The sequence below is a fragment of the Callionymus lyra genome, chromosome 8 (genome assembly GCF_982586985.1).
Source record: "Callionymus lyra chromosome 8, fCalLyr1.hap1.1, whole genome shotgun sequence".
NCBI lineage: Eukaryota > Metazoa > Chordata > Actinopteri > Syngnathiformes > Callionymidae > Callionymus > Callionymus lyra.
This window is the reverse complement of record NC_141825.1, coordinates 29,196,769-29,223,895: the sequence shown is the minus strand read 5'-3', so window position 1 is coordinate 29,223,895 and position 27,127 is coordinate 29,196,769. Positions and strand designations below refer to the sequence as shown.

At 41.7% G+C, this 27,127-nt stretch overlaps 2 protein-coding genes across 4 annotated transcripts in view; one reads left to right on the top strand and one right to left on the bottom strand.

Annotated features, from left to right (window-relative positions):
* kcnc1b (potassium voltage-gated channel, Shaw-related subfamily, member 1b) overlaps positions 1 to 15,052 on the top strand; it is a 30,379-nt gene extending 15,327 nt beyond the window's left edge. The window contains exons 2-4 of the mRNA XM_087796897.1: positions 9,475 to 10,390; positions 11,247 to 11,420; positions 12,452 to 15,052. Of these exons, the coding sequence (XP_087653023.1) occupies positions 9,475 to 10,390; positions 11,247 to 11,420; positions 12,452 to 12,591 (1,230 nt within the window). The 3' untranslated portion in view covers positions 12,592 to 15,052. The remainder of the gene's footprint in view (positions 1 to 9,474; positions 10,391 to 11,246; positions 11,421 to 12,451) is intronic.
* Positions 15,053 to 20,431: 5,379 nt separating this feature from the next.
* The window catches only part of sergef (secretion regulating guanine nucleotide exchange factor), a 13,406-nt gene continuing 6,710 nt past the window's right edge, over positions 20,432 to 27,127 (bottom strand). For 2 of the 3 annotated variants that reach the window (XM_087797788.1, XM_087797790.1), the window contains 4 exons: positions 26,034 to 26,192; positions 25,372 to 25,502; positions 24,332 to 24,368; positions 20,432 to 20,903 (listed from right to left, as the gene is read on the bottom strand). In XM_087797788.1, the coding sequence (XP_087653914.1) occupies positions 20,716 to 20,903; positions 24,332 to 24,368; positions 25,372 to 25,502; positions 26,034 to 26,192 (515 nt within the window). In that variant the 3' untranslated portion in view covers positions 20,432 to 20,715. Of the gene's footprint in view, positions 20,904 to 24,331; positions 24,369 to 25,371; positions 25,503 to 26,033; positions 26,226 to 27,127 lie in introns of all 3 variants that reach the window. The other variant, XM_087797789.1, reaches the window with a different exon arrangement.

The following is a 27,127-nucleotide window of genomic DNA, read 5'->3' as shown; positions in this document are numbered from 1 at the left end:
ATGCGTTCTCATGTCTTTTCTTCATGTGTTCTCATGTCTTTTCTTCATGTGTTCTCGTGTCTTTTCTTCATGTGTTCTCATGTCTTTTCTTCATGTGTTCTCATGTCTTTTCTTCATGTGTTCTCGTGTCTTTTCTTCATGTGTTCTCATGTCTTTTCTTCATGTGTTCTCGTGTCTTTTCTTCATGTGTTCTCGTGTCTTTTCTTCATGTGTTCTCATGTCTTTTCTTCATGTGTTCTCATGTCTTTTCTTCATGTGTTCTCATGTCTTTTCTTCATGTGTTCTCGTGTCTTTTCTTCATGTGTTCTCATGTCTTTTCTTCATGTGTTCTCATGTCTTTTCTTCATGCGTTCTCGTGTCTTTTCTTCATGTGTTCTCGTGTCTTTCCTTAATTTGTTCTCGTGTCTTTTCTTCATGTGTTCTCATGTCTTTTCTTCATGTGTTCTCGTGTCTTTTCTTCATGTGTTCTCACGTCTTTTCTTCATGTGTTCTCGTGTCTTTTCTTCATGTGTTCACATGTCTTTTCTTCATGTGTTCTCATGTCTTTTCTTCATGTGTTCTCATGTCTTTTCTTCATGTGTTCTCGTGTCTTTTCTTCATGTGTTCTCGTGTCTTTTCTTCATGTGTTCTCACGTCTTTTCTTCATGTGTTCTCGTGTCTTTTCTTCATGTGTTCTCATGTCTTTTCTTCATGTGTTCTCATGTCTTTTCTTCATGTGTTCTCGTGTCTTTTCTTCATGCGTTCTCGTGTCTTTTCTTCATGTGTTCTCGTGTCTTTTCTTCTTGTGTTCTTGTGTCTTTCCTTAATTTGTTCTCCTGTCTTTTCTTCATGTGTTCTCGTGTCTTTTCTTCATGTGTTCTCGTGTCTTTCCTTAATTTGTTCTTGTGTCTTTTCTTAAAGTGTTCTAGTGTTTTTCCTTCATGTGTTCTTGCGTCTTTTCTTAATTTGTTCTCGTGTCTTTTCTTCATGTGTTCTCGTGTCTTTCCTTAATTTCTTCTCGTGTCTTTTCTTCATGTGTTCTCGTGTCTTTTCTTCATGTGTTCTCGTGTCTTTCCTTAATTTGTTCTTGTGTCTTTTCTTAAAGTGTTCTAGTGTTTTTCCTTCATGTGTTCTCGTGTCTTTCCTTAATTTGTTCTCGTGTCTTTTCTTCATGTGTTCTCGTGTCTTTCCTTAATTTTTTCTCGTGTCTTTCCTTAATTTGTTCTTGTGTCTTTCCTTCATGTGTTCTTGTGTCTTTTCTTCATGTGTTCTTGTGTCTTTCCTTCATGTGTTCTCGCGTCTTTCCTTAATTTAGTCTCGTGTCTTTTCTTCATGCGTTCTTGTGTCTTTTCTTCATGTGTTCTCGTGTCTTTCCTTCATGTGTTCTCGCGTCTTTCCTTAATTTAGTCTCGTGTCTTTTCTTCATGCGTTCTTGTGTCTTTCCTTCATGTGTTCTCGTGTCTTTTCTTCATGTGTTCTTGTGTCTTTCCTTCATGTGTTCTCGCGTCTTTCCTTAATTTAGTCTCGTGTCTTTTCTTCATGCGTTCTCGTGTCTTTCCTTCATGTGTTCTCGTGTCTTTTCTTCATGTGTTCTCGTGTCTTTCCTTCATGTGTTCTCGTGTCTTTTCTTCATGTGTTCTCGTGTCTTTCCTTCATGTGTTCTCGTGTCTTTTCTTCATGTGTTCTCGTGTCTTTCCTTCATGTGTTCTCGTGTCTTTTCTTCATGCGTTCTCGTGTCTTTCCTTCATGTGTTCTCGTGTCTTTTCTTCATGTGTTCTCGTGTCTTTCCTTCATGTGTTCTCGTGTCTTTTCTTCATGTGTTCTCGTGTCTTTCCTTCATGTGTTCTCGTGTCTTTCCTTCATGTGTTCTCGTGTCTTTTCTTAATTTGTTCTCGTGTCTTTTCTTCATGTGTTCTCGTGTCTTTTCTTCATGCGTTCTCGTGTTTTTTCTTCATGTGTTCTTGTGTCTTTTCTTCATGTGTTCTCGTGTCTTTCCTTCATGTGTTCTTGTGTCTTTTCTTCATGTGTTCTCGTGTCTTTCCTTCATGTGTTCTTGTGTCTTTTCTTCATGTGTTCTCGTGTCTTTCCTTCATGTGTTCTTGTGTCTTTTCTTCATGTGTTCTCGTGTCTTTCCTTCATGTGTTCTCGTGTCTTTTCTTCATGTGTTCTTGTGTCTTTTCTTCAAGTGTTCTCGTGTCTTTCCTTCATGTGTTCTTGTGTCTTTTCTTCATGTGTTCTTGTGTCTTTTCTTCATGTGTTCTCGTGTCTTTCCTTCATGTGTTCTTGTGTCTTTTCTTCATGTGTTCTCGTGTCTTTTCTTCATGTGTTCTCGTGTCTTTCCTTAATTTGTTCTTGTGTCTTTTCTTCATGTGTTCTTGTGTCTTTCCTTAATTTGTTCTTGCGTCTTTTCTTCATGTGTTCTTGTGTCTTTCCTTCATGTGTTCTTGTGTCTTTCCTTCATGTGTTCTCGTGTCTTTCCTTAATTTGTTCTTGTGTCTTTTCTTCATGTGTTCTTGTGTCTTTCCTTAATTTGTTCTCGTGTCTTTTCTTCATGTGTTCTCGTGTCTTTCCTTAATTTGTTCTTGTGTCTTTTCTTCATGTGTTCTCATGTCTTTTCTTCATGTGTTCTCGCGTCTTTCCTTAATTTAGTCTCGTGTCTTTTCTTCATGCGTTCTTGTGTCTTTCCTTCATGTGTTCTTGTGTCTTTTCTTCATGTGTTCTCGTGTCTTTTCTTCATGCGTTCTTGTGTCTTTCCTACATGTGTTCTTGTGTCTTTTCTTCATGCGTTCTTGTGTCTTTCCTTCATGTGTTCTTGTGTCTTTTCTTCATGCGTTCTTGTGTCTTTCCTTCATGTGTTCTCGTGTCTTTCCTTCATGTGTTCTCGTGTCTTTCCTTCATGTGTTCTTGTGTCTTTTCTTCATGTGTTCTCGTGTCTTTCCTTCATGTGTTCTTGTGTCTTTTCTTCATGTGTTCTCGTGTCTTTCCTTCATGTGTTCTCGTGTCTTTCCTTCATGTGTTCTTGTGTCTTTTCTTCATGTGTTCTTGTGTCTTTTCTTCATGTGTTCTCGTGTTTTTTCTTCATGTGTTATCGTGTCTTTTCTTCATGTGTTCTCGTGTCTTTCCTTAATTTGTTCTTGTGTCTTTTCCTCATGTGTTCTTGTGTCTTTTCTTCATGTGTTCTTGCGTCTTTTCTTCATGTGTTCTCGTGTCTTTCCTTCATGTGTTCTTGTGTCTTTCCTTCATGTGTTCTTGTGTCTTTCCTTCATGTGTTCTCGTGTCTTTCCTTAATTTGTTCTCGTGTCTTTCCTTAATTTGTTCTCGTGTCTTTCCTTAATTTGTTCTTGTGTCTTTCCTTAATTTGTTCTCGTGTCTTTCCTTAATTTGTTCTCGTGTCTTTTCTTCATGTGTTCTCGTGTCTTTCCTTAATTTGTTCTCGTGTCTTTCCTTAATTTGTTCTCGTGTCTTTCCTTAATTTGTTCTCGTGTCTTTTCTTCATGTGTTCTTATGTCTTTTCTTCATGTGTTCTCGTGTCTTTCCTTAATTTGTTATCGTGTCTTTCCTTAATTTGTTCTTGTGTCTTTTCTTCATGTGTTCTTGTGTCTTTCCTTAATTTGTTCTTGTGTCTTTTCTTCATGTGTTCTCGTGTCTTTCCTTAATTTGTTCTCGTTTCTTTTCTTCATGTGTTCTCGTGTCTTTTATTCATGTGTTCTCGTGTCTTTCCTTAATTTGTTCTCGTGTCTTTTCTTCATGTGTTCTCGTGTCTTTTATTCATGTGTTCTTGTGTCTTTTCTTCATGTGTTCTTGTGTCTTTCCTTAATTTGTTCTTGTGTCTTTTCTTCATGTGTTCTCGTGTCTTTCCTTAATTTGTTCTCGTTTCTTTTCTTCATGTGTTCTCGTGTCTTTTCTTCATGTGCTCTCGTATCTTTCCTTAATTTGTTCTTGTGTCTTTTCTTCATGTGTTCTTGTGTCTTTTCTTCATGTGTTCTTGTGTCTTTCCTTCATGTGTTCTTGTGTCTTTTCTTCATGTGTTCTCGTGTCTTTCCTTAATTTGTTCTCGTGTCTTTTCTTCATGTGTTCTCGTGTCTTTCCTTAATTTGTTCTCATGTTTTTTCTTCATGTGTTCTCTTGTCTTTTCTTCATATGTTCTCGTGTTTTTTCTTCATATGTTCTCGTGTCTTTTATTCATGTGTTCTCGTGTCTTTTCTTCATGCGTTCTCGTGTTTTTTCTTCATATGTTCTCGTGTCTTTTCTTCATGTGTTCTCGTGTCTTTTCTTCATGTGTTCTTGTGTCTTTTCTTCATGTGTTCTAGTGTTTTTTCTTAATGCTTTCTCGTGTTTTTTCTTCATGTGTTCTTGTGTATTTTCTTCATGTGTTCTCGTGTCTTTTCTTCATGTGTTCTTGTGTCTTTTCTTCATGTGTTCTTGTGTCTTTTCTTCATGTGTTCTCGTGTTTTTTCTTCATGTGTTCTTGTGTATTTTCTTCATGTGTTCTAGTGTTTTTTCTTAATGCTTTCTCGTGTTTTTTCTTAATGTGTTCTCGCGTCTTTTCTTCATGTGTTCTTGTGTCTTTTCTTCATGTGTTCTTGTGTCTTTTCTTCATGTGTTCTTGTGTCTTTTCTTCATGCGTTCTCGTGTCTTTTCTTCATGTGTTCTCGTGTCTTTTCTTCATGTGTTCTCGTGTCTTTTCTTAATTTGTTCTCGTGTCTTTTCTTCATGTGTTCTCGTGTCTTTTCTTCATGTGTTCTCGTCTCTTTTCTTCATGTGTTCTTGTGTCTTTTATTCATGTGTTCTTGTCTCTTTTATTCATGTGTTCTCGTGTCTTTTCTTCATGTGTTCTCGTGTCTTTTCTTAATTTGTTCTCGTGTCTTTTCTTCATGTGTTGTGTCTTTTCTTCATGTGTTCTCGTGTCTTTTCTTAATTTGTTCTCATGTCTTTTCTTCATGTGTTCTCGTGTCTTTCCTTAATTTGTTCTCGTGTCTTTTCTTCATGTGTTCTCGTGTCTTTCCTTAATTTGTTCCCGTGTCTTTTCTTCATATGTTCTCGTGTCTTTTCTTCATGTGTTCTCGTGTCTTTTCTTCATATGTTCTCGTGTCTTTTCTTCATATGTTCTCGTGTTTTTTCTTCATATGTTCTTGTGTCTTTTCTTCATATGTTCTCGTGTTTTTTCTTCATATGTTCTCGTGTTTTTTCTTCATATGTTCTCGTGTCTTTTCTTCATGTGTTCTCGTGTCTTTCCTTAATTTGTTCTCATGTCTTTTCTTCATGTGTTCTCGTGTCTTTCCTTAATTTGTTCTCATGTCTTTTCTTCATGTGTTCTCGTGTCTTTCCTTAATTTGTTCTCGTTTCTTTTCTTCATGTGTTCTCGTGTTTTTTCTTCATGTGTTCTCTTGTCTTTTCTTCATATGTTCTCGTGTCTTTTCTTCATGTGTTCTCTTGTCTTTTCTTCATGTGTTCTCGTGTCTTTTCTTCATATGTTCTCGTGTCTTTTCTTCATGTGTTCTCGTCTTTTCTTCATGTGTTCTCGTGTCTTTTCTACATGCGTTCTCGTGTCTTTTCTTCATATGTTCTCGTGTTTTTTCTTCATGTGTTCTCGTGTTTTTTCTTCATGTGTTCTCGTGTCTTTTCTTCATGCGTTCTCGTGTTTTTTCTTCATGTGTTCTCGTGTTTTTTCTTCATATGTTCTCGTGTTTTTTCTTCATGTGTTCTCGTGTTTTTTCTTCATGTGTTCTCGTGTCTTTTCTTCATGCGTTCTCGTGTTTTTTCTTCATGTGTTCTCTTGTCTTTTCTTCATATGTTCTCGTGTTTTTTCTTCATATGTTCTCTTGTCTTTTCTTCATGTGTTCTCGTGTTTTTTCTTCATATGTTCTCGTGTTTTTTCTTCATATGTTCTCATGTCTTTTATTCATGTGTTCTCGTGTTTTTCTTCATATGTTCTTGTGTCTTTTCTTCATATGTTCTCGTGTTTTTTCTTCATATGTTCTCGTGTTTTTTCTTCATATGTTCTCGTGTCTTTTATTCATGTGTTCTCGTGTTTTTTCTTCATGTGTTCTCTTGTCTTTTCTTCATGTGTTCTCGTGTTTTTTCTTCATATGTTCTCGTGTTTTTTCTTCATATGTTCTCATGTCTTTTATTCATGTGTTCTCGTGTTTTTCTTCATATGTTCTTGTGTCTTTTCTTCATGTGTTCTCGTGTTTTTTCTTCATATGTTCTCGTGTTTTTTCTTCATATGTTCTTGTGTCTTTTATTTATGTGTTCTCGTGTTTTTTCTTCATATGTTCTCGTGTTTTTTCTTCATATGTTCTTGTGTCTTTTCTTCATATGTTCTCGTGTTTTTTCTTCATATGTTCTCGTGTTTTTTCTTCATATGTTCTTGTGTCTTTTCTTCATATGTTCTCGTGTTTTTTCTTCATATGTTCTCGTGTCTTTTATTCATATGTTCTCGTGTTTTTTCTTCATATGTTCTCGAGTCTTTTCTTCATATGTTCTCGAGTCTTTCCTTCATATGTTCTCGAGTCTTTCCTTCATATGTTCTCGTGTTTTTTCATCATATGTTCTCGTGTTTTTTTTTCATATGTTCTTGTGTCTTTTCTTCATATGTTCTCGTGTCTTTTCTTCATATGTTCTCGTGTTTTTTCTTCATATGTTCTCGTGTTTTTTCTTCATATGTTCTCGTGTCTTTTATTCATATGTTCTCGTGTTTTTTCTTCATATGTTCTTGTGTCTTTTCTTCATATGTTCTCGTGTTTTTTCTTCATATGTTCTCGTGTTTTTTCTTCATATGTTCTTGTGTCTTTTCTTCATATGTTCTCGTGTTTTTTCTTCATATGTTCTCGTGTCTTTTATTCATATGTTCTCGAGTCTTTCCTTCATATGTTCTCGTGTTTTTTCATCATATGTTCTCGTGTCTTTTCTTCATATGTTCTCGTGTCTTTTCATCATATGTTCTCGTGTCTTTTCTTCATATGTTCTCGTGTCTTTTCTTCATATGTTCTTGTGTCTTTTCTTCATATGTTCTCGTGTTTTTTCTTCATATGTTCTCGTGTCTTTTATTCATATGTTCTCGAGTCTTTCCTTCATATGTTCTCGTGTTTTTTCTTCATATGTTCTCGTGTCTTTTCTTCATATGTTCTCGAGTCTTTCCTTCATATGTTCTCGAGTCTTTCCTTCATATGTTCTCGTGTTTTTTCATCATATGTTCTCGTGTTTTTTTTTCATGTGTTCTTGTGTCTTTTCTTCATATGTTCTCGTGTCTTTTCTTCATATGTTCTCGTGTTTTTTCTTCATATGTTCTCGTGTTTTTTCTTCATATGTTCTCGTGTCTTTTATTCATATGTTCTCGTGTTTTTTCTTCATATGTTCTTGTGTCTTTTCTTCATATGTTCTCGTGTTTTTTCTTCATATGTTCTCGTGTTTTTTCTTCATATGTTCTTGTGTCTTTTCTTCATATGTTCTCGTGTTTTTTCTTCATTTGTTCTCGAGTCTTTTCTTCATATGTTCTCGAGTCTTTCCTTCATATGTTCTCGAGTCTTTCCTTCATATGTTCTCGTGTTTTTTCTTCATATGTTCTCGTGTTTTTCCTTCATATGTTCTCGTGTCTTTTCTTCATATGTTCTCGTGTTTTTTCTTCATATGTTCTCGTGTCTTTTATTCATATGTTCTCGTGTCTTTTCTTATTGTATTTCCTGTTTTTTTTCTGGACTGCACAAGACAAACGTGATGTGTTTTCATTTCAACGGTGACAGGAAGAAAGTCCCAGAGGGAAGATTCTGTTCATAAATGGACCAGGAGTCCAGGGAGTCTCGCCGCAGTGATCACAGTTGAAGAATCTGCTCTTGAATGAAATGACATGTTTTGTTTAATTTAAACAAATATTCTGAAATATTTTGACTCGAGGTTCAGATTAAATGATATTAATTAACCTTTTAATTGAATACAAAAATTAAATTCTTTCTCACAGAGGGAAACCGCTTTTAAAAAGTTAAGTCAGTAAAAAGCTGCATTTCATTTATCGTCCACTGGAGGCAGCAGAAAGACAGGAAGTCACAAACACTCCGATCCAACAACAAACAACACAATTTTAAAGCATCGCTTTCACTCAATGTTGTGATTATGTTCCTGTTCATTCCTTGAGTTTGTAAAAAATTGTTGACGTTTCTCTTCGTCAAAAGTTAGAGAGCCGCCCTGGAGGCGTGGCACTGGGAGAGCCTGAAGAAAGGAGGTTGAGAGTGAACAATAGAGATTATCTGTTCACACAAACCAGTACTTGAGCATCATTGAAGGTCAGAAGAAGAGAAGAGTTCATGTTTAAATCCGTCTTTAAATAAAAGAGAATCTCTTCAGCGCAGACGAAGGATAACGAGTCCAACAAATTGAAAACGGAATCTAACGTCAATAAACTGCAGCAGAAGCGAGTGCAGGAAATATAATCCCATCTCACAAACCTGCCTCAAACTAACATGGACAGGAAACGTTTATGAGCAGCGATTTCCTTCCCACGATCCAATGGACGGAGACGATCTGGGTCTGTTTTCCATCGCTATGGCAACACAGGGAACGACTCGGGAGAGGCTTGTTTCTCCCGCTGGAATTCTTGCTCGTGCCGAGACTTGTCGCTCCGAGATTCATTCATTACTTCAGATATTTAACACCGGCGTGCATCAGCAGCAGCTCACGCCTCGCCCGGCGTCAGGAAAACAAGCGTCGAACTTTCATCCAGAATCTTCTCCAGTCTCGTGTATTGATCTGATCCTGACGCTCCATCTTTACGAGCTGAAGTGTATCTCAGACTCAAACCATGTGACGACGATGGAGACGATCGATGGACGAGAGAGAACATCCGCCTCACCATGTTGTGAACGTCAGGAATATCATCCGAACGTGATGAAACGTGAGCGACCGATCGATAACACCAAGAAAGCTAAAGTACCCGACGTCCATTAAACACTGAATGGGTTTCTAAGATCTGCCAGGATTCCCTGGAGATCTCCGTCAACCTTGGGCCGCTCACGGGTCAGAACGACCGGAGCGAGAGCCTGGACTAAATTTAGTCGCCGGGTCCTGTCGTGTGCTGCAGCTGCTGCAGTGATCGTGCCCTTGAACGCACCATGACCTTGAGAGGCAGGCGAGGATCACGTGAAGCATTGATCCGAGGAAGGAGGCGTGTCTGCAGCCGATGAGTCCAATCGATTCATGTCGGAGGATGTTTTACCGCGAAGCATCCGATGTGTTCGTGCAAATGTTTACGTTCATCTCGTCCAACGATGGTTCGGCGTCGGCTCAAGAAAGGGAGGGTCGGTAGAAGTGAAGGGTCACGGAGGAGCGTGAACAACAGTGAAGGTCAACACTCCAATAATGTCTGATCCTGAAATAACTTTTGTTGCCATTTATCTGTTGGAGCAGAAAAACCTGTGAACACATTGAAACACAGAAACAAATATAAACTGGTCTTCTTCACGTCGGTGTTGTTGACTCATCCTCTCCTCTCTCCTCCTTCAGTGGGTGGCTCTGGCCTCGCTCTTCTTCATCCTGGTGTCCATTACCACTTTCTGCCTGGAAACCCATGAAGCTTTCAACCCCATCGTCAACCGCACGGACGTGGAGCTGATCAACAACGTGACGGTGGAGAAGACCTACCAGGAGACGGAGACCGCCGCCTACCTCACCTACATCGAGGGGGTTTGTGTCGTGTGGTTCACCTTCGAGTTCCTCATGAGAATAACGTTCTGTCCGAACAAGTTCGACTTCATCCGGAACGCTCTGAACATCATCGACTTCGTGGCCATCCTGCCGTTCTACCTGGAGGTGGGTCTCAGCGGACTCTCCTCCAAGGCGGCGAAGGACGTCCTGGGTTTTCTCAGAGTCGTGCGTTTTGTGAGGATTCTACGTATCTTCAAGCTGACGCGTCACTTCGTGGGTCTGCGGGTTCTGGGCCACACCTTGAGGGCGAGTACCAACGAGTTCCTGCTGCTCATCATCTTCCTGGCGCTCGGCGTCCTCATCTTCGCCACCATGATCTACTACGCCGAGCGGATCGGAGCGAACCCCAACGACCCGCGGGCCAGCGAGCACACGCACTTCAGGAACATCCCGATCGGCTTCTGGTGGGCGGTGGTGACCATGACCACCCTGGGCTACGGGGACATGTACCCTCAGACCACGTCGGGGATGCTGGTGGGAGCTCTCTGCGCCCTCGCCGGCGTGCTGACCATCGCCATGCCCGTCCCCGTCATCGTCAACAACTTTGGAATGTACTACTCTCTGGCGATGGCGAAACAGAAACTACCAAAGAAGAAGAACAGGCACATCCCTCGAGCGCCTCAACCCGGGTCCCCCAACTTCTGTAAATCCAGCATCAGCTCGCAGCACCCGAGCCCGATTCCTCACGACGACGTGTTCGAGATCAAGTTTCAAGGTAAGACTCGCCGTCTCTGTCTTTTCTGAACCTCCTGCTTCTGTGGCTCCACCGTCTGGACTTGAGCATCTGATCGTCGGCACCAGAGCAGAGAATCAAGTCCTGCGGGACGATCACGGGCAGGATGATTAAAAACACATTGTGGGCAGAACAATAGTCTGTGATGTGTCATTGATTCACGATGAATCACTGATCTTCCCTTTGAGGAATAAACGTCCAAGAAAAAACACATTTTCTTTGATAACATCACTTAGTTTCCTCGGGCAACACGACACACTCTGACCTCGGTGACTGATGAACGTAGACGTTAGTCTGAAGGTTCAGTAGAGAAGATGAAGATCATGAATGAGAGACGTTTGTGTGTCTGAAGCCACTTTGTTCGTTCTTCAAAAACATTCCTTAGAAATATGTTTCCAGGTGAAGCATTTTTCCTGCAAAATGATGGTGGATTTAAAATTCATATCAAGCAAAGATCATTTTCAATTCTTCTCTGTAACGTCCGGGTGACGACAAGTTAACTCACATTATCAACCAACTTCGAAGCATTAAATACGACACCTGAGGGTCGACCAGTTTGAGCTCCTCGTTGAACCTTTGTTTTCAACCTAAACCATTTCTCCGAGGGATTTAAAACCAGGAGTTGGTTTGATCTTCGTCTCGAGCTCTGGAACGTAATGTTTGATCTTCCCTCTCGTCGCCTCACAACAGACAACAGTTGTCAGAGCAACAATCTTAAGCTGGTTGGATTGACGCGCGTCTGACGTGTCATTTGTTCACTTCGTCTACTTTCCTGGGCGTACGTTCTGAATAAAATCTGGTATCCAGATTTCTTTTCTGTCCTCCTCTCTTTCCACAGACTCCAAGTTGAACGGTGAAGCCGCGAACGCCGCTCTGGCCAACGAAGACTGCCCTCACATAGACCAGGCCGTCTCTCCAGAGGAGGTCTTCAGCCCCAGCGAGCGAGAGCGACCGAGCTTCCTGGTCACCACTGCCGAGCGACCCAACCACACGGGGGGGCGAGTGAGGAGGGGTACGTACAGCAACAGCCAATCGCAGGCCCCCGTAAGACACTGATGTAGACCGTAGACGGTCTCTAGTGTTTCACCTGAACACACACACACTCACACACACACACACACACACACTCACACACACACACACACTCACACACACACACACACACACTCACACACACACCTCCTCATCGTCGTCTCACAGCTTTGGAATTGTAAACATGACAACAACGGCGTCTGTTGAAGCACAATCACCACAAAATGTCAACAATAATTGTCTACATTTACATAGTATATTTTTTGATACCATGCATAGTGTAATACTTTTATTTGTTTATACGTAACAAAAAAAACAACTATTTTCAAGATTTCTATGATCGTGAAAAATATTGACGTTCTTTGTGTGAACCATGTTTTAAAAGTGTGCAGCACCTCGACCACAGCGGTGCATGTGTCTTGCTCAAGGGTCTACAAGTGTGGTGACGGAGCTCAACACCTAACTTATACTGACTTAACCTTATTTCAAGTTTTACTAGACAGGCCTTCGCCGATGTTTCAAAACATTCCTTAGAAACATGTTTCCAGGTTTTCCTGAAGCATTTTCCTGCCAAATGATGATTTAAAAAGATCATTTTCAATTCTTCTCTGTAACGTCCGGGTGACGACAAGTTAACTCACATTATCAACCGACGTTAAAGCATCAGATACGTTTCAAACGTAAAACGTACCTCGATCAAGATGCGTCGTCACCTGAGGTTTGAGCTTCTCGTTGAACCTTTGTTTTCAACGTAACCATTTCTCCGAGGGATTTAAAGCCTACGATTGAGTCCCGTGTTGAACTCCGAACCATCGCAGTACCGCCCGGTGCATGTTGTTGTTCTCCAGATGCACACGATGCATGAGGGATCTTTGAATCTGTCTGGAACCGTGTTCACCTGTTTCTTGGGAGACAAAAACAAGAAAGCAACAGGTGTCAGACGCGCGACAACCAGGAGCACCACATGTTGTCGATGATGTACTCAGAACGTTCTCTGTTTTTCAACTGAAGGTTATGAAAAGCCTTGGAGCCTTAACAGCATGTCTGGCATGAGCGGGGATGCCTCTGGAGTGTCCTCCGTGTCCGCCCTGCCCTGCAGCCCTCCATGTCTAATGCAGCACTCACATTCTCCCATCCCATCCATTATGTAGCATGGTCCAGTAGCAACACTCACCCCTGGAAGGCCGGTCCACGCCGCTCCTCTTTCTCGCCACCGTCTCCGATTTTCACTTTTCGACTCGCCTTCCTTCTCTTTCATCTTGATTTATTTTTTCCGGAAAAACTGCAAATGTTGTTCCGGTCCGTGGGCGTGTCGTCCTCCTCGCACACACCCAGCACTGGTTCCACCACAGGCGGCGCCACTTTCCTTGTGTTGACTTCACTGCCTGTTGCTCTGTTGCTTGTGATCCCGAGTCGTCGATATGATTTGCTTCTTACGATTCTGTGAGTCTTTGGTGAGACGGAACGATAGAACGATGCTGGACATTGACGTCGCTTCGCAAAACATATCCCGATGTTGAGGATCGGCTCGCGAGCTCGTGGATGTCGTCAGTAGATTGTTTGAGGATCCGTGCAAACAAACGACGCGACTAATGTTTAGTGCAATACGATGACGACTCCTCTGAGTGAACTGTCGACAGAAGGAAAACTGTTTGTTCATTTGCATGAACTGCATGAGAAATTCTGTTCAAAAGAAGCGAACTGTACTTGTAAAGATATTTTCTTTCAAAAGCTTCCAAAGCTTTGTCATGTTTATGCATTTTCGAGACAGCTTTACGAGAGACTCGGTCTCAGCAGAGGATTTTATGTAGCTGCCATTCTTTGCCTTTCCCCAACTTCACAATCATTTCTAAGATGAAACGTTCACTTGAAGAACCTCAAAGTCACCTTTTGCTGGGTCAAGCATTTTTATACAGGCAGAGTTTTTCAACATCAGGGGTTTGCAGCAAATGCGCCTAAAACGGGGCCGAGGTGCCTTCAAACGTGGCATTAGAACATCAGACCGACGAGTGCTCCTGTGTAGCAGTTCAACATCTCAGCTCAGATCGTGGAACGACGCTTGACTCCTGCACACCTGGTGTCCTCACCTGTTCACACGGGACCATAGTTGGTCTCATTTAAAAGTCGTGACGGTGAAGGGGATCTGAGACGAGTAGCAAGGAGAGGTCATAGGTCATCGGAGCAGAACTCCAGAGGAAGACGTAGAAATGTTGCTGAAGCTGCTGTTGTGAGTGTGAGCGAAGGTCGTGTGGACAGAAGATAGTTATGCAATTTATTATTCCATGAAAAAGCTCACCTGGGACTGATGAGTCGTGCAGGTCGTGGTCATTTCGACATGAACTCACTGGTGTCACTTAAAGACAAGAATAAATCTCAACAAAAGAACATTTCTTCTGCCATGTTGTTGAACTTTACTTGAACATGCAAGAAAGGTTCACTTGTTGAAGTTTCAGGTTTCAGATGAAGCTTCTGACTTTGAAATAACGCTTCCTCGTGTTGAAACATAGACACACGAGGTCCAAACAAAAGTAAGAAAAACAAACAAATAAAGTGGAGCCGGTGAAAGATTTTTATTACACATGTAATCTGTAGGAACAACTTCACCTCTCAAGTCCAGGCTGGTGCAGAAGGACGAGTCAAAGACTGGATGGAGAAGATTTTCAGGAGTCAAAGGAAGTGAGAATTTGAGGAAATACTTTTAATATTAACTTTCATCTAAAGATCCAAACTCAGAGGGTCAGGATCAGAGCCCTGGGGAACTCCATGAGTCACGTATGAATATAATAAGGAAAAAAACAAAAAACATCTAAGAGTCAATGTAGTCTGTAGTCGTAACGCCTGAGGTCACTGTAATCAAACTTATTGTTAAGGGTGATAAAGAGTGAAGCTACTGATCCTGAGGGATCAATAAAGTTTTACCTTACCTTACCTTACAGTCACGATCTCTACGTCCGTCGCTTCTGGGTCGCGCTTGTAAAAATGTAGCTTCAACCACAGCATCTCCAAACAAACAGACCAAGAACGTGCAGAAGAAAAAGCACAAAATGAGAAGCAAACAAACAGCATATCAGCCACGTGTCTTCAAGGACCTTTCATTGAAGGAATGGAAACGTTGTTGGAATGAAGGGAAATTGGAGGAAGAAATACTTTAAGTTTATACTACGAAGCACAACCTTTGAAGATGCATCACCGTCAGTGAGCACAGTTGGTTTCTCTGGATGATCAACACTGTTGCTGAGCCACATGTTTGCAGAAGGTTTTTATGCACAAACGTTTCAGGCACTCGACCACTTTCTACGTCGACCAATCAGAGACGTCTCAAATTCTAGACGAGTAAACCAGTAGAGCAAGTCATCCTTTTGTTTTTGGTGAGATTTTCCAGTCGTGTCTGTCGTGGTTCTGGACGTTATCTATTTAAAAAAAGAGAGAAAAATCCTGTAAACAATCCGTGTGGGAAGATGCAGGTGAAATGTACATGTAGTAAGGATGGGTCGCGGGCCTTTTTGGGGAAAGGTAAATGCATGTATTTTACATTTATGCAAAAGAAAAGTATTCAAACAAAAACATGTAAATATATCGGTTCTTGCATGAAATAAATTTTGTACTCCATGAGCAATTAGCCTCTGTTGTTCTTTCCCAGCACATGCAAACAAACATTGTCCGCTGACTGCGAGCAGAAGCTAAAGGAGCGCATGAGACGAAGCATGATCGAGCGCTAGCATGATCCGCATGTTTTATTAACCAGCAGTTGGACTCACAGACGCTCATCCCTCGCGCCTCACGGCGCACATGGTAACCCTTTACCATGAGGACCGACCGCGGCTCATTCTCACTCGAGGTTTGCTTCCTCGCCATCATCGCCTCGTGATGCACAGTCTGTGTAATAATTTCCTTTGTTACTGTTTGTTTTGTATGTTTATAGAGAACCAGCGACCGCGCCGGAGCAGACGACCAGCTGAGTCGGTCTGTGTTTTGAACCGTGGTGTACCGACCACGGTGTGTGTGACCCATAACGGCCCGCCACCCACGCGATAGTGCTGTAGCATTGATGTGTGTTTCAGTGTTTGTTCCGATGAACCACCTGTACACCTGAGCGTAGCTGTAGCTCCGAGGACGTTCTGTTGCCTTATTTAGGATCCGGTCCCGGTTACTGTGTTGTACTTCGTGTGCCTCCGTGTGTGTGCTGTAAACATGCTTTGTGTGTGGTCAACATGTGTGTAGCGATGTGTCCGAGCATCAATATGTGTGTTTGCTTCTCCTGCTGGATCCACGACACCAGAGCTCACTCTGCTCGTCATCACGTTTTGTAGACTTTTGCACTTTTTCTCACCATTGAAGCGTCATTGTTTCGATGGATCTCAGAGGAACGTGAGCGACGGTCGACGAGTCGAGACTTTCTTACAGGATTCAACTGATCAAAGATACCAAATTTATTCTAGTTGCCTTTTGTTGAAGTACGGACGCCTGGGAGATGAAAACTGATCAACAAGTCGTCAGGAACGAACCATTTTCACGCTTGAAAAGTTCAATGAATCAAACTATAAGTGACTCTATGTTAAACCAACTTATACTAAAATGTTGACTATTCTACTCAAATTAATTTAGTAAAGAACGTAACGCGTCTATTTATCAGAACCAGCTTCTCTTCAGCTCAGTCCAGTGATGCTTCACTAGGTTTTCATCTGTAAATGAGGATCAAAACGAATCTGCGTCAATAATATCAACATTAAACACAACAACGTTAAACTTCAAATCAGATGAATCTCAGAGTTTCTTGGCCGTGAATCGTGTCGTCAAACACTGGGATCTTTGAACTCAGGGAACAAAACAATGAAGAAAGAAAAGGTTAAATGAGTTCCACTCTGGATTAGGTACATCTCGGGAGCCCTGAGCGAACCATCGTGTTCCGTTATTTTCTCGTCTACAAATAAAGCAGCAACTTGTGTTTCACTTGAAAACGATGATTCTGTGAAACACTGAAGTCAAAAGAACAAAAGAGACGTGAAAGTGTAACAAAGACGGATCAGGTTCATACCTTCATCACTGGGAAGATTTTCTAACACAATTGTGTATCATTTTATAACGACAATCGTGCAGAATTGTACGACTTTACCGTGTATTAACTCGTATCAACACGTTGTAAAACCCATCAGGACAAGTGCCTCCGTTGACCGACTTCTGATTTCACCTTCAAATCATCATCATCTTCAGAGAAGACAAGCGTCCAGGAGACGACGTCAACCACGAGTTTGTGACTGTTGTGCGGAGAAGTTAGCGAGCAGGACCAACTCTTGATTCCAGACACACTGCCAACAAACACGCCGGGGTCAGGCTCAGGTACAACAAAGGTCAAGGATCACCGTCAGTATCATCCTGGTCCAAGAAAGTGTTTTCAAGTGTGTTCAGTTATGGCAGTGAGTCGTGATCCTTTCTTTGTGTGGTTCTGACTATTACGATACAAACGTGTGCGATGCGTAGAAATGAATAAAAAGAAAACAACATGAATGATCTTCTCGCTGAGTTTTTATTGTGAAGCAGAATAAACGTGACGTGTTTGATTCATGAGGACGAACACGACGGATCTCTGGACACACGGATCAACCATCGACGCCGAAGTGCAAGATCTGCTGAAAACTTCTCCCAGGCGACGAAAACACAGCGTCAGCTAAAGACTGAACACATGATTGACAGCAACTTTCTAAAGAACGTCAGTTGATCGCAGGAGTCGGTCGACGGTCGCGTTCAACACGATCGACGGCAGTAAAACGAGAGGCTGACGTCACATGATCTACGGCCAACACGGCAGGAGGTCGTCGCTCATCTCGGCCTCGCGTTACCGTGACAACAGTCGTGTCCATCAACGTGACGACGGGTCGGAGACGGAACCCAGGATTGATGAGGAAACATCAGGATTGATGAGGAAACATCAGGATTGATGAGGAAACATCAGGATTGATGAGGAAACATCAGGATTGATGAGGAAACGTCAGGATTGATGAGGAAACATCAGGATTGATGAGGAAACGTCAGGATTGATGAGGAAACATCAGGATTGATGAGGAAACATCAGGATTGATGAGGAAACATCAGGATTGATGAGGAAACGTCAGGATTGATGAGGAAACATCAGGATTGATGAGGAAACATCAGGATTGATGAGGAAACATCAGGATTGATGAGGAAACATCAGGATTGATGAGGAAACGTCAGGATTGATGAGGAAACGTCAGGATTGATGAGGAAACATCAGGATTGATGAGGAAACATCAGGCTGATGAGGAAACATCAGGATTGATGAGGAAACATCAGGATTGATGAGGAAACGTCAGGATTGATGAGGAAACGTCAGGATTGATGAGGAAACGTCAGGATTGATGAGGAAACGTCAGGATTGATGAGGAAACGTCAGGATTGATGAGGAAACATCAGGATTGATGAGGAAACGTCAGGATTGATGAGGAAACATCAGGATTGATGAGGAAACGTCAGGATTGATGAGGAAACGTCAGGATTGATGAGGAAACGTCAGGATTGATGAGGAAACGTCAGGATTGATGAGGAAACGTCAGGATTGATGAGGAAACATCAGGATTGATGAGGAAACATCAGGATTGATGAGGAAACGTCAGGATTGATGAGGAAACGTCAGGATTGATGAGGAAACATCAGGATTGATGAGGAAACGTCAGGATTGATGAGGAAACATCAGGATTGATGAGGAAACATCAGGATTGATGAGGAAACATCAGGATTGATGAGGAAACATCAGGATTGATGAGGAAACATCAGGATTGATGAGGAAACATCAGGATTGATGAGGAAACATCAGGATTGATGAGGAAACGTCAGGATTGATGAGGAAACGTCAGGATTGATGAGGAAACGTCAGGATTGATGAGGAAACGTCAGGTTTGATGAGGAAACGTCAGGATTGATGAGGAAACATCAGGATTGATGAGGAAACGTCAGGATTGATGAGGAAACGTCAGGATTGATGAGGAAACGTCAGGATTGATGAGGAAACGTCAGGATTGATGAGGAAACATCAGGATTGATGAGGAAACATCAGGATTGATGAGGAAACGTCAGGATTGATGAGGAAACGTCAGGATTGATGAGGAAACATCAGGATTGATGAGGAAACATCAGGATTGATGAGGAAACATCAGGATTGATGAGGAAACGTCAGGATTGATGAGGAAACGTCAGGATTGATGAGGAAACGTCAGGATTGATGAGGAAACATCAGGATTGATGAGGAAACATCAGGATTGATGAGGAAACATCAGGATTGATGAGGAAACGTCAGGATTGATGAGGAAACGTCAGGATTGATGAGGAAACATCAGGATTGATGAGGAAACATCAGGATTGATGAGGAAACATCAGGATTGATGAGGAAACGTCAGGATTGATGAGGAAACATCAGGATTGATGAGGAAACGTCAGGATTGATGAGGAAACGTCAGGATTGATGAGGAAACGTCAGGATTGATGAGGAAACGTCAGGATTGATGAGGAAACGTCAGGATTGATGAGGAAACGTCAGGATTGATGAGGAAACGTCAGGATTGATGAGGAAACGTCAGGATTGATGAGGAAACGTCAGGATTGATGAGGAAACGTCAGGATTGATGAGGAAACGTCAGGATTGATGAGGAAACATCAGGATTGATGAGGAAACGTCAGGATTGATGAGGAAACGTCAGGATTGATGAGGAAACGTCAGGATTGATGAGGAAACGTCAGGATTGATGAGGAAACATCAGGATTGATGAGGAAACGTCAGGATTGATGAGGAAACGTCAGGATTGATGAGGAAACGTCAGGATTGATGAGGAAACGTCAGGATTGATGAGGAAACGTCAGGATTGATGAGGAAACATCAGGATTGATGAGGAAACATCAGGATTGATGAGGAAACATCAGGATTGATGAGGAAACATCAGGATTGATGAGGAAACGTCAGGATTGATGAGGAAACGTCAGGATTGATGAGGAAACATCAGGATTGATGAGGAAACATCAGGATTGATGAGGAAACGTCAGGATTGATGAGGAAACGTCAGGATTGATGAGGAAACATCAGGATTGATGAGGAAACATCAGGATTGATGAGGAAACATCAGGATTGATGAGGAAACATCAGGATTGATGAGGAAACATCAGGATTGATGAGGAAACATCAGGATTGATGAGGAAACGTCAGGATTGATGAGGAAACGTCAGGATTGATGAGGAAACATCAGGATTGATGAGGAAACGTCAGGATTGATGAGGAAACATCAGGATTGATGAGGAAACATCAGGATTGATGAGGAAACATCAGGATTGATGAGGAAACATCAGGATTGATGAGGAAACATCAGGATTGATGAGGAAACGTCAGGATTGATGAGGAAACGTCAGGATTGATGAGGAAACGTCAGGATTGATGAGGAAACGTCAGGTTTGATGAGGAAACGTCAGGATTGATGAGGAAACATCAGGATTGATGAGGAAACGTCAGGATTGATGAGGAAACGTCAGGATTGATGAGGAAACATCAGGATTGATGAGGAAACGTCAGGATTGATGAGGAAACGTCAGGATTGATGAGGAAACGTCAGGATTGATGAGGAAACGTCAGGTTTGATGAGGAAACGTCAGGATTGATGAGGAAACATCAGGATTGATGAGGAAACGTCAGGATTGATGAGGAAACGTCAGGATTGATGAGGAAACGTCAGGTTTGATGAGGAAACGTCAGGATTGATGAGGAAACATCAGGATTGATGAGGAAACGTCAGGATTGATGAGGAAACGTCAGGATTGATGAGGAAACGTCAGGATTGATGAGGAAACATCAGGATTGATGAGGAAACGTCAGGATTGATGAGGAAACATCAGGATTGATGAGGAAACATCAGGATTGATGAGGAAACATCAGGATTGATGAGGAAACGTCAGGATTGATGAGGAAACGTCAGGATTTAAAAAACACAATTCAAGTTTGGAAGTTTATAGTCAGAATATTGAATTTATTTAAACATTTAAATGTTTATTTAGCATCAAATTGCTTTTTGAATCATTGAATTCAATCATTTTTATTGTTTGTTTTTCAATAAATTACTGTCATATCATTCATTTTGAGAGAAAATCAAAGCGATTAAGATCAAGAAGAAACAAATTCAACATTTTAATAAACAAATGATTTAATATTAAACAGCGTTCATTGAATATTCACTGAAATACTCATTTAAGGCACTTAATACTTGAGTATTCGACTCTAATCTCTACTCTCCCGACACTGGAGGTTGTTTTTGCTCCGCTTTGGTCCCGACGGTCAGAGAGTGTCCGGCGCCGCAGCCGACGAGGAGGACGACGCCGACGCCGGAGACGACCTGCGGCTCCTGGACGTCGATCTCAGAAGCGTCTCCACACATGCCGTGTTCGTTCCAGCCCCAGGAGAGCAGACGCCCACCTGTGAGGAGCAGCGGGTCAGGGGTCATCAGGAGGGTCACGTGAGGGGGTCACAGCGGGTCACGGGTCATCAGGAGGGTCACGTGAGGGGGTCACAGCGGGTCAGGGGTCATCAGAGCAAGACCGCGTGAGGGGGTCACAGCGGGTCACGGGTCATCAGAGGAAGACCACGTGAGGGGGTCACAGCGGGTCACGGGTCATCAGAGGAAGACCACGTGAGGGGGTCACAGCGGGTCAGGGGTCATCAGAGGAAGACCACGTGAGGGGGTCACAGCGGGTCAGGGGTCATCAGAGCAGGACCACGTGAGGGGGTCACAGCGGGTCACGGGTCATCAGAGCAGGACCACGTGAGGGGGTCACAGCGGGTCAGGGGTCATCAGAGGAGGGTCACGTGAGGGGGTCACAGCGGGTCACGGGTCATCAGAGGAAGACCACGTGAGGGGGTCACAGCGGGTCAGGGGTCATCAGAGGAAGACCACGTGAGGGGGTCACAGCGGGTCACGGGTCATCAGAGCAGGACCACGTGAGGGGGTCACAGCGGGTCACGGGTCATCAGAGCAGGACCACGTGAGGGGGTCACAGCGGGGGGCGACAGGCTGGTCGCGGCGGGCGAGCTTGTAAACGGGTGTGGTCGGTCTGTGTCGCCGAGACACGTGCCGTGGCAACAACACGGTTACCTAATATGCTGTGTCGCCATGGCAACAGAAGCCAGCTTCTCAAGGGTAACACGTCTCCGAAGCTCTGCCATCCTCAGTGTTTCTTCCTCGTCCGTCCATGTCTCTCGGCACCGGTTCTCCTCGTTCCCCTCAGACCAGGACGGACGAGGGTCAGAGTCGCGTCTTAAGAAACACTCGACACGTTCATGACTGACTCGAGCTGCTGTTTCGTGGCCATGATTTCCCTTCATCTGATCCGGGCACTGATTCAAGGACTCTCTGACTGGAGAACATCAGTGTTTCCATGGCAACAATATTCTGCTCAACAAAGAAAGTGAAAACGTCCAAAGATGTCGACGCAGGTGTTCGTGTCGTAAACCTTCTCCTCGACGGATCCACCGTCTCCTGACCACTGACCACTGCCATGACGGGGGTGGGGCTCAGGGGCACGCGGGCAGAACATGGGCTTCACACCTCAGCGCCAGCCTGACCTACTTCTGCCCCAAAATAGCTGCACTCGCCTCCAATCTGGCTTTTTCTCTTTGGCTGTCGCCGAGAATCTTCTGCAGAGAATCTTCTGCCGAGAATCTTCTGCAGAGAATCTTCTGCCGAGAATCTTCTGCCGAGAATCTTCTGCAGAGAATCTTCTGCAGAGAATCTTCTGCCGAGAATCTTCTGCAGAGAATCTTCTGCAGAGAATCTTCTGCAGAGAATCTTCTTCAGAGAATCTTCTGCCGAGAATCTTCTGCCGAGAATCTTCTGCAGAGAATCTTCTGCAGAGAATCTTCTGCAGAGAATCTTCTGCCGAGAATCTTCTGCAGAGAATCTTCTGCCGAGAATCTTCTGCAGAGAATCTTCTGCCGAGAATCTTCTGCCGAGAATCTTCTGCAGAGAATCTTCTGCCGAGAATCTTCTGCAGAGAATCTTCTGCCGAGAATCTTCTGCCGAGAATCTTCTGCAGAGAATCTTCTGCTGAGAATCTTCTGCAGAGAATCTTCTGCAGAGAATCTTCTGCAGAGAATCTTCTGCAGAGAATCTTCTGCAGAGAATCTTCTGCAGAGAATCTTCTGCAGAGAATCTTCTGCCGAGAATCTTCTGCAGAGAATCTTCTGCAGAGAATCTTCTGCAGAGAATCTTCTGCAGAGAATCTTCTGCCGAGAATCTTCTGCCGAGAATCTTCTGCCGAGAATCTTCTGCCGAGAATCTTCTGCCGAGAATCTTCTGCCGAGAATCTTCGAGTCGATCGTGACGTCGTCGCTCAGGATCATGATTCACTCGTTAACGTTCAGTGTCGTCGTTACATCGGTTCTGATTCCAGCCCGAACACCGACGCGTCGACGACAAGGTCTCGATAAAAGACGTGAATATTGACGTTTGAATGTTGAAATGCTGGAGATTTAAGAGATTAAAAGCGTCGTCATGACGTCCTCCAGTCCACACTGAGCTCCGAGATCATGGTAATTATCTGCAGCCACTGATCGCATCACGCTGTAATGACTTCCTGATCCAGAACCTGGAGCGACGGGTCCACGGGTCGAGCTCAGAACTCGTCTCCGGATCAACACTGACGCACGAGAGGTTTGTTTCGACAGAATAACACGCGGTTTTAACATAAACTTTATTCTAGTCATTATTCTTCTCTTTTTTCAACACTTTGATTCTGTTTGTTAAAAGATTTATTTTGGTCATTAAAACAAGAAACAAGTCATTCTTGGAAAAATCTTATCACAGGTTAAGTTTTAATTAATCTTTTTTTTTAGTATAATCTGTAAAAATAAAACATGTTTATAATGTAACACATTTTTTTGTGTTTAGTATGAATTCCTACGTTGACCATTTAATAAAGTTTTACCTTACCTTACCTTAAACTATTATTTGAATCAAATATCAATTAAATGTATATTCTCTTGGTTCTTCGTCATTCCATCCATCCATCCCTCCCTCCCTCCCTCCCTCCCTCCAACCATCATCCATCCAACATCTATCCATCCTCCATCCATCCATCCATCCATCCATCATCCATCCATCCATCCATCCATCATCTATCCATCCATCATCCATCCATCATCCATCCATCCATCATCCATCCATCCATCCATCATCATCCATCATCCATCCATCCATCCATCATCCATCCATACATCATCATCCATCATCCATCCATCCATCATCCATCCATCCATCCATCATCCATCCATCCATCATCCATCCATCCATCCATCATCATCCATCATCCATCCATCCATCATCCATCCATCCATCATCATCATCCATCATCCATCCATCCATCATCCATCCATCCATCATCATCCATCCATCCATCATCATCCATCATCCATCCATCCATCATCCATCCATCATCCATCCATCCATCCATCATCATCCATCCATCCATCATCCATCCATCCATCATCATCCATCATCCATCCATCCATCATCATCCATCATCCATCCATCCATCCATCCATCATCATCCATCCATCCATCATCATCCATCATCCATCCATCCATCATCCATCCATCCATCATCCATCCATCCATCATCATCCATCATCCATCCATCCATCATCTATCCATCCATCATCATCCATCATCCATCCATCCATCCATCATCCATCCATCCATCATCCATCATCCATCATCCATCATCCATCATCCATCATCCATCATCCATCATCCATCATCCATCCCTCCCTCCCTGGATTAAGATTAAATGTGATCAAGAACGTACGAAGGATTATGTCAAGAACACTGAAAAGATTCAAACGCTCACCTAAAACGGCCAGATTGTGTTCTGATCCACACGCGATCTGCAAACAAAGATGGATGGATTCTAGTAAAAGATCAAGCAGATCTAGAAGAAGACACATAGGTGACCTTGAAGTGATGAAGAACAGTTGATGTTCAAGACTAAACAATAGTTGTTGCTACACGAGTGAAGATGATTATGAGCATCTGTGTAAACAAGGTTACGATACGTTGACCTTCTTTAGATGCTTCATTAAACCTGTTGGTTGAACAAATATTGACGCTCGTGTGTTTGTTCGGTGCAGAGAAAGAGAAGAAGCTCGAGTGAGAAGAAACATCTGTGGAGTAGAACCAGACAAACCGACGAGCCACAGATTGACTTGATCTTGTTCAGTTTGATCTCCAGGTGAACAAACCCAGGACTCTCGTGAGAATTGCCCTTAAAATAAATCTAAAATAATAAAGATACTCCCTTAAATATGATCACGGCTGCATCCGTGTCAGTGCATGAGACACGTGCACGTGAGGAGATGTTTATTAAACACTGACAAGGTTTACCTGCAACAACTTTAGGCCTCAATATATGCATTGCTCCCCCTGCTGGTTCATGCAGGTATTTCCTTTAATTCACGCAAATCAAGAATAAAAAAACGAATCTAGAATCAGACGATGATTCAAAATATTGTACGTTTTATAAATATATAAGAGGGTTCGGGTAATAACTCATTACTAAACTAATTTACCTCGTCTGCGTCTTAATCCTGAACCTTCACATCTTATTCTTTTTTGTTGATGTATATATATATGTTTATATCTATTTTAAGTAAATTATATTCATTACATTTTGTCTTGTTTTTTTCTTATTTTCATATAGTTCTTGTATTGTTTCTTACTTAAATGATTAAAACATTGGCGTCTGATGATTAACATAAACATCAGTGTTAACTAGTTGTTTTTAGTATTTTTCTAACAATGAATTCATTTGAAATAAAAAATAAAGATTCCAGAAACTTCTCCTTGTTTTGAGAGAAAGTTCAACCAAACTAGTGAAAAGAAAGAGGATACCTGTGAAGCACCAGAGAGAGCCTTCACTTCCTGTGGGCGACGCACTTCCTGTGTCTCACTTCCTGTGGACGTCCAGGGTCGACCCAGCTGACCGTAGTCGTGTCGACCCCACGTGAAGACTCGTCCGCTCGCTGGAACATTGATGGCTTTTTCACACGTTTCACGAAACAAAAGCTTGTGTTTGTCCAACTGAACGCGAGAACAGATGGTTTCAAGCAAAATAACAAACTTTATAACTTTCTACAGAACGAACAGATAATGAAAGTGGTTTGTGATCAAATAACTAACAGTTTAATCCCATGAAATATCCAGAGAACTGATGATAAAAACAAGATTAAAACAATATTTTCTTCATAGGTTTAGAAACAGAAGAACAATTAGTTCAAGGACACATTTATAGACGACATGATGACGTTTTTTTGTTTATTATTCTCATTATTATTCTTTGTTTATCACTTTATTCATTTGTTCTTTTGATAAATATTTGTTGCCCGTGAAAATAATTCACATGAATCCTAAGATTATGTTTAGAAAGTTATTTTTGATTTGAACAAAAGCAAAGTTTGTTTTATACGTTCTATCCTTGTATACGTTTGATGAGGTTATTGCAGGATTCATGTGACGATGCACAGAAAAGGTGGAACATAAGGAAGTGTTCGCACCTGTTTGAGCGACGACGTGAGTCCAGCCGCTCCACACCTGACGCGTCTTTTCTCCGCCGACACACTCGCGCTTCACTGGCGTCGGAAGCGACACGAAGGCTTCAGTGACGAGCAGCTCCCCGTGTTTGTTGCTTCCCCACAGAAGGACCTCGCCATCGTCTGAACACCAGCAAACCTCGTCAAACTCATGTGCTGGTTAGAAAACAACCTTTAGGTGAAGAAACTCAACTGTGGGAAAGTTAATCATTAGGTTTATAAGTTTAACATCAACTCATTCATTTAATGAAGCAGCAAACATGAAAAATATAAAATATCTACAACATTTTAAATATATTTGATATAAGATTACTTCCAGTACAAATATAAAATATCTACAACATTTTAAATGTAATACACTAATATATTTGGTATAAGATTACTTCCAGTACAAATATAAAATATCTACAACATTTTAAATGTAATACACTAATATATTTGGTATAAGATTACTTCCAGTACAAATATAAAATATCTACAACATTTTAAATGTAATACACTAATATATTTGGTATAAGATTACTTCCAGTACAAATATAAAATATCTACAACATTTTAAATGTAATACACTAATATATTTGGTATAAGATTACTTCCAGTACAAATATAAAATATCTACAACATTTTAAATGTAATACACTAATATATTTGGTATAAGATTACTTCCAGTACAAATATAAAATATCTACAACATTTTAAATGTAATACACTAATATATTTAGTATAAGATTACTTCCAGTACAAATATAAAATATCTACAACATTTTAAATGTAATACATAAATATATTTGATATAAAATTACTTCCAGTACAAATATAAAATATCTACAACATTTTAAATGTAATACACTAATATATTTGGTATAAGATTACTTCCAGTACAAATATAAAATATCTACAACATTTTAAATGTAATACACTAATATATTTAGTATAAGATTACTTCCAGTACAAATATAAAATATCTACAACATTTTAAATGTAATACATAAATATATTTGATATAAAATTACTTCCAGTACAAATGTAAAATATCTACAACATTTTAAATGTAATAC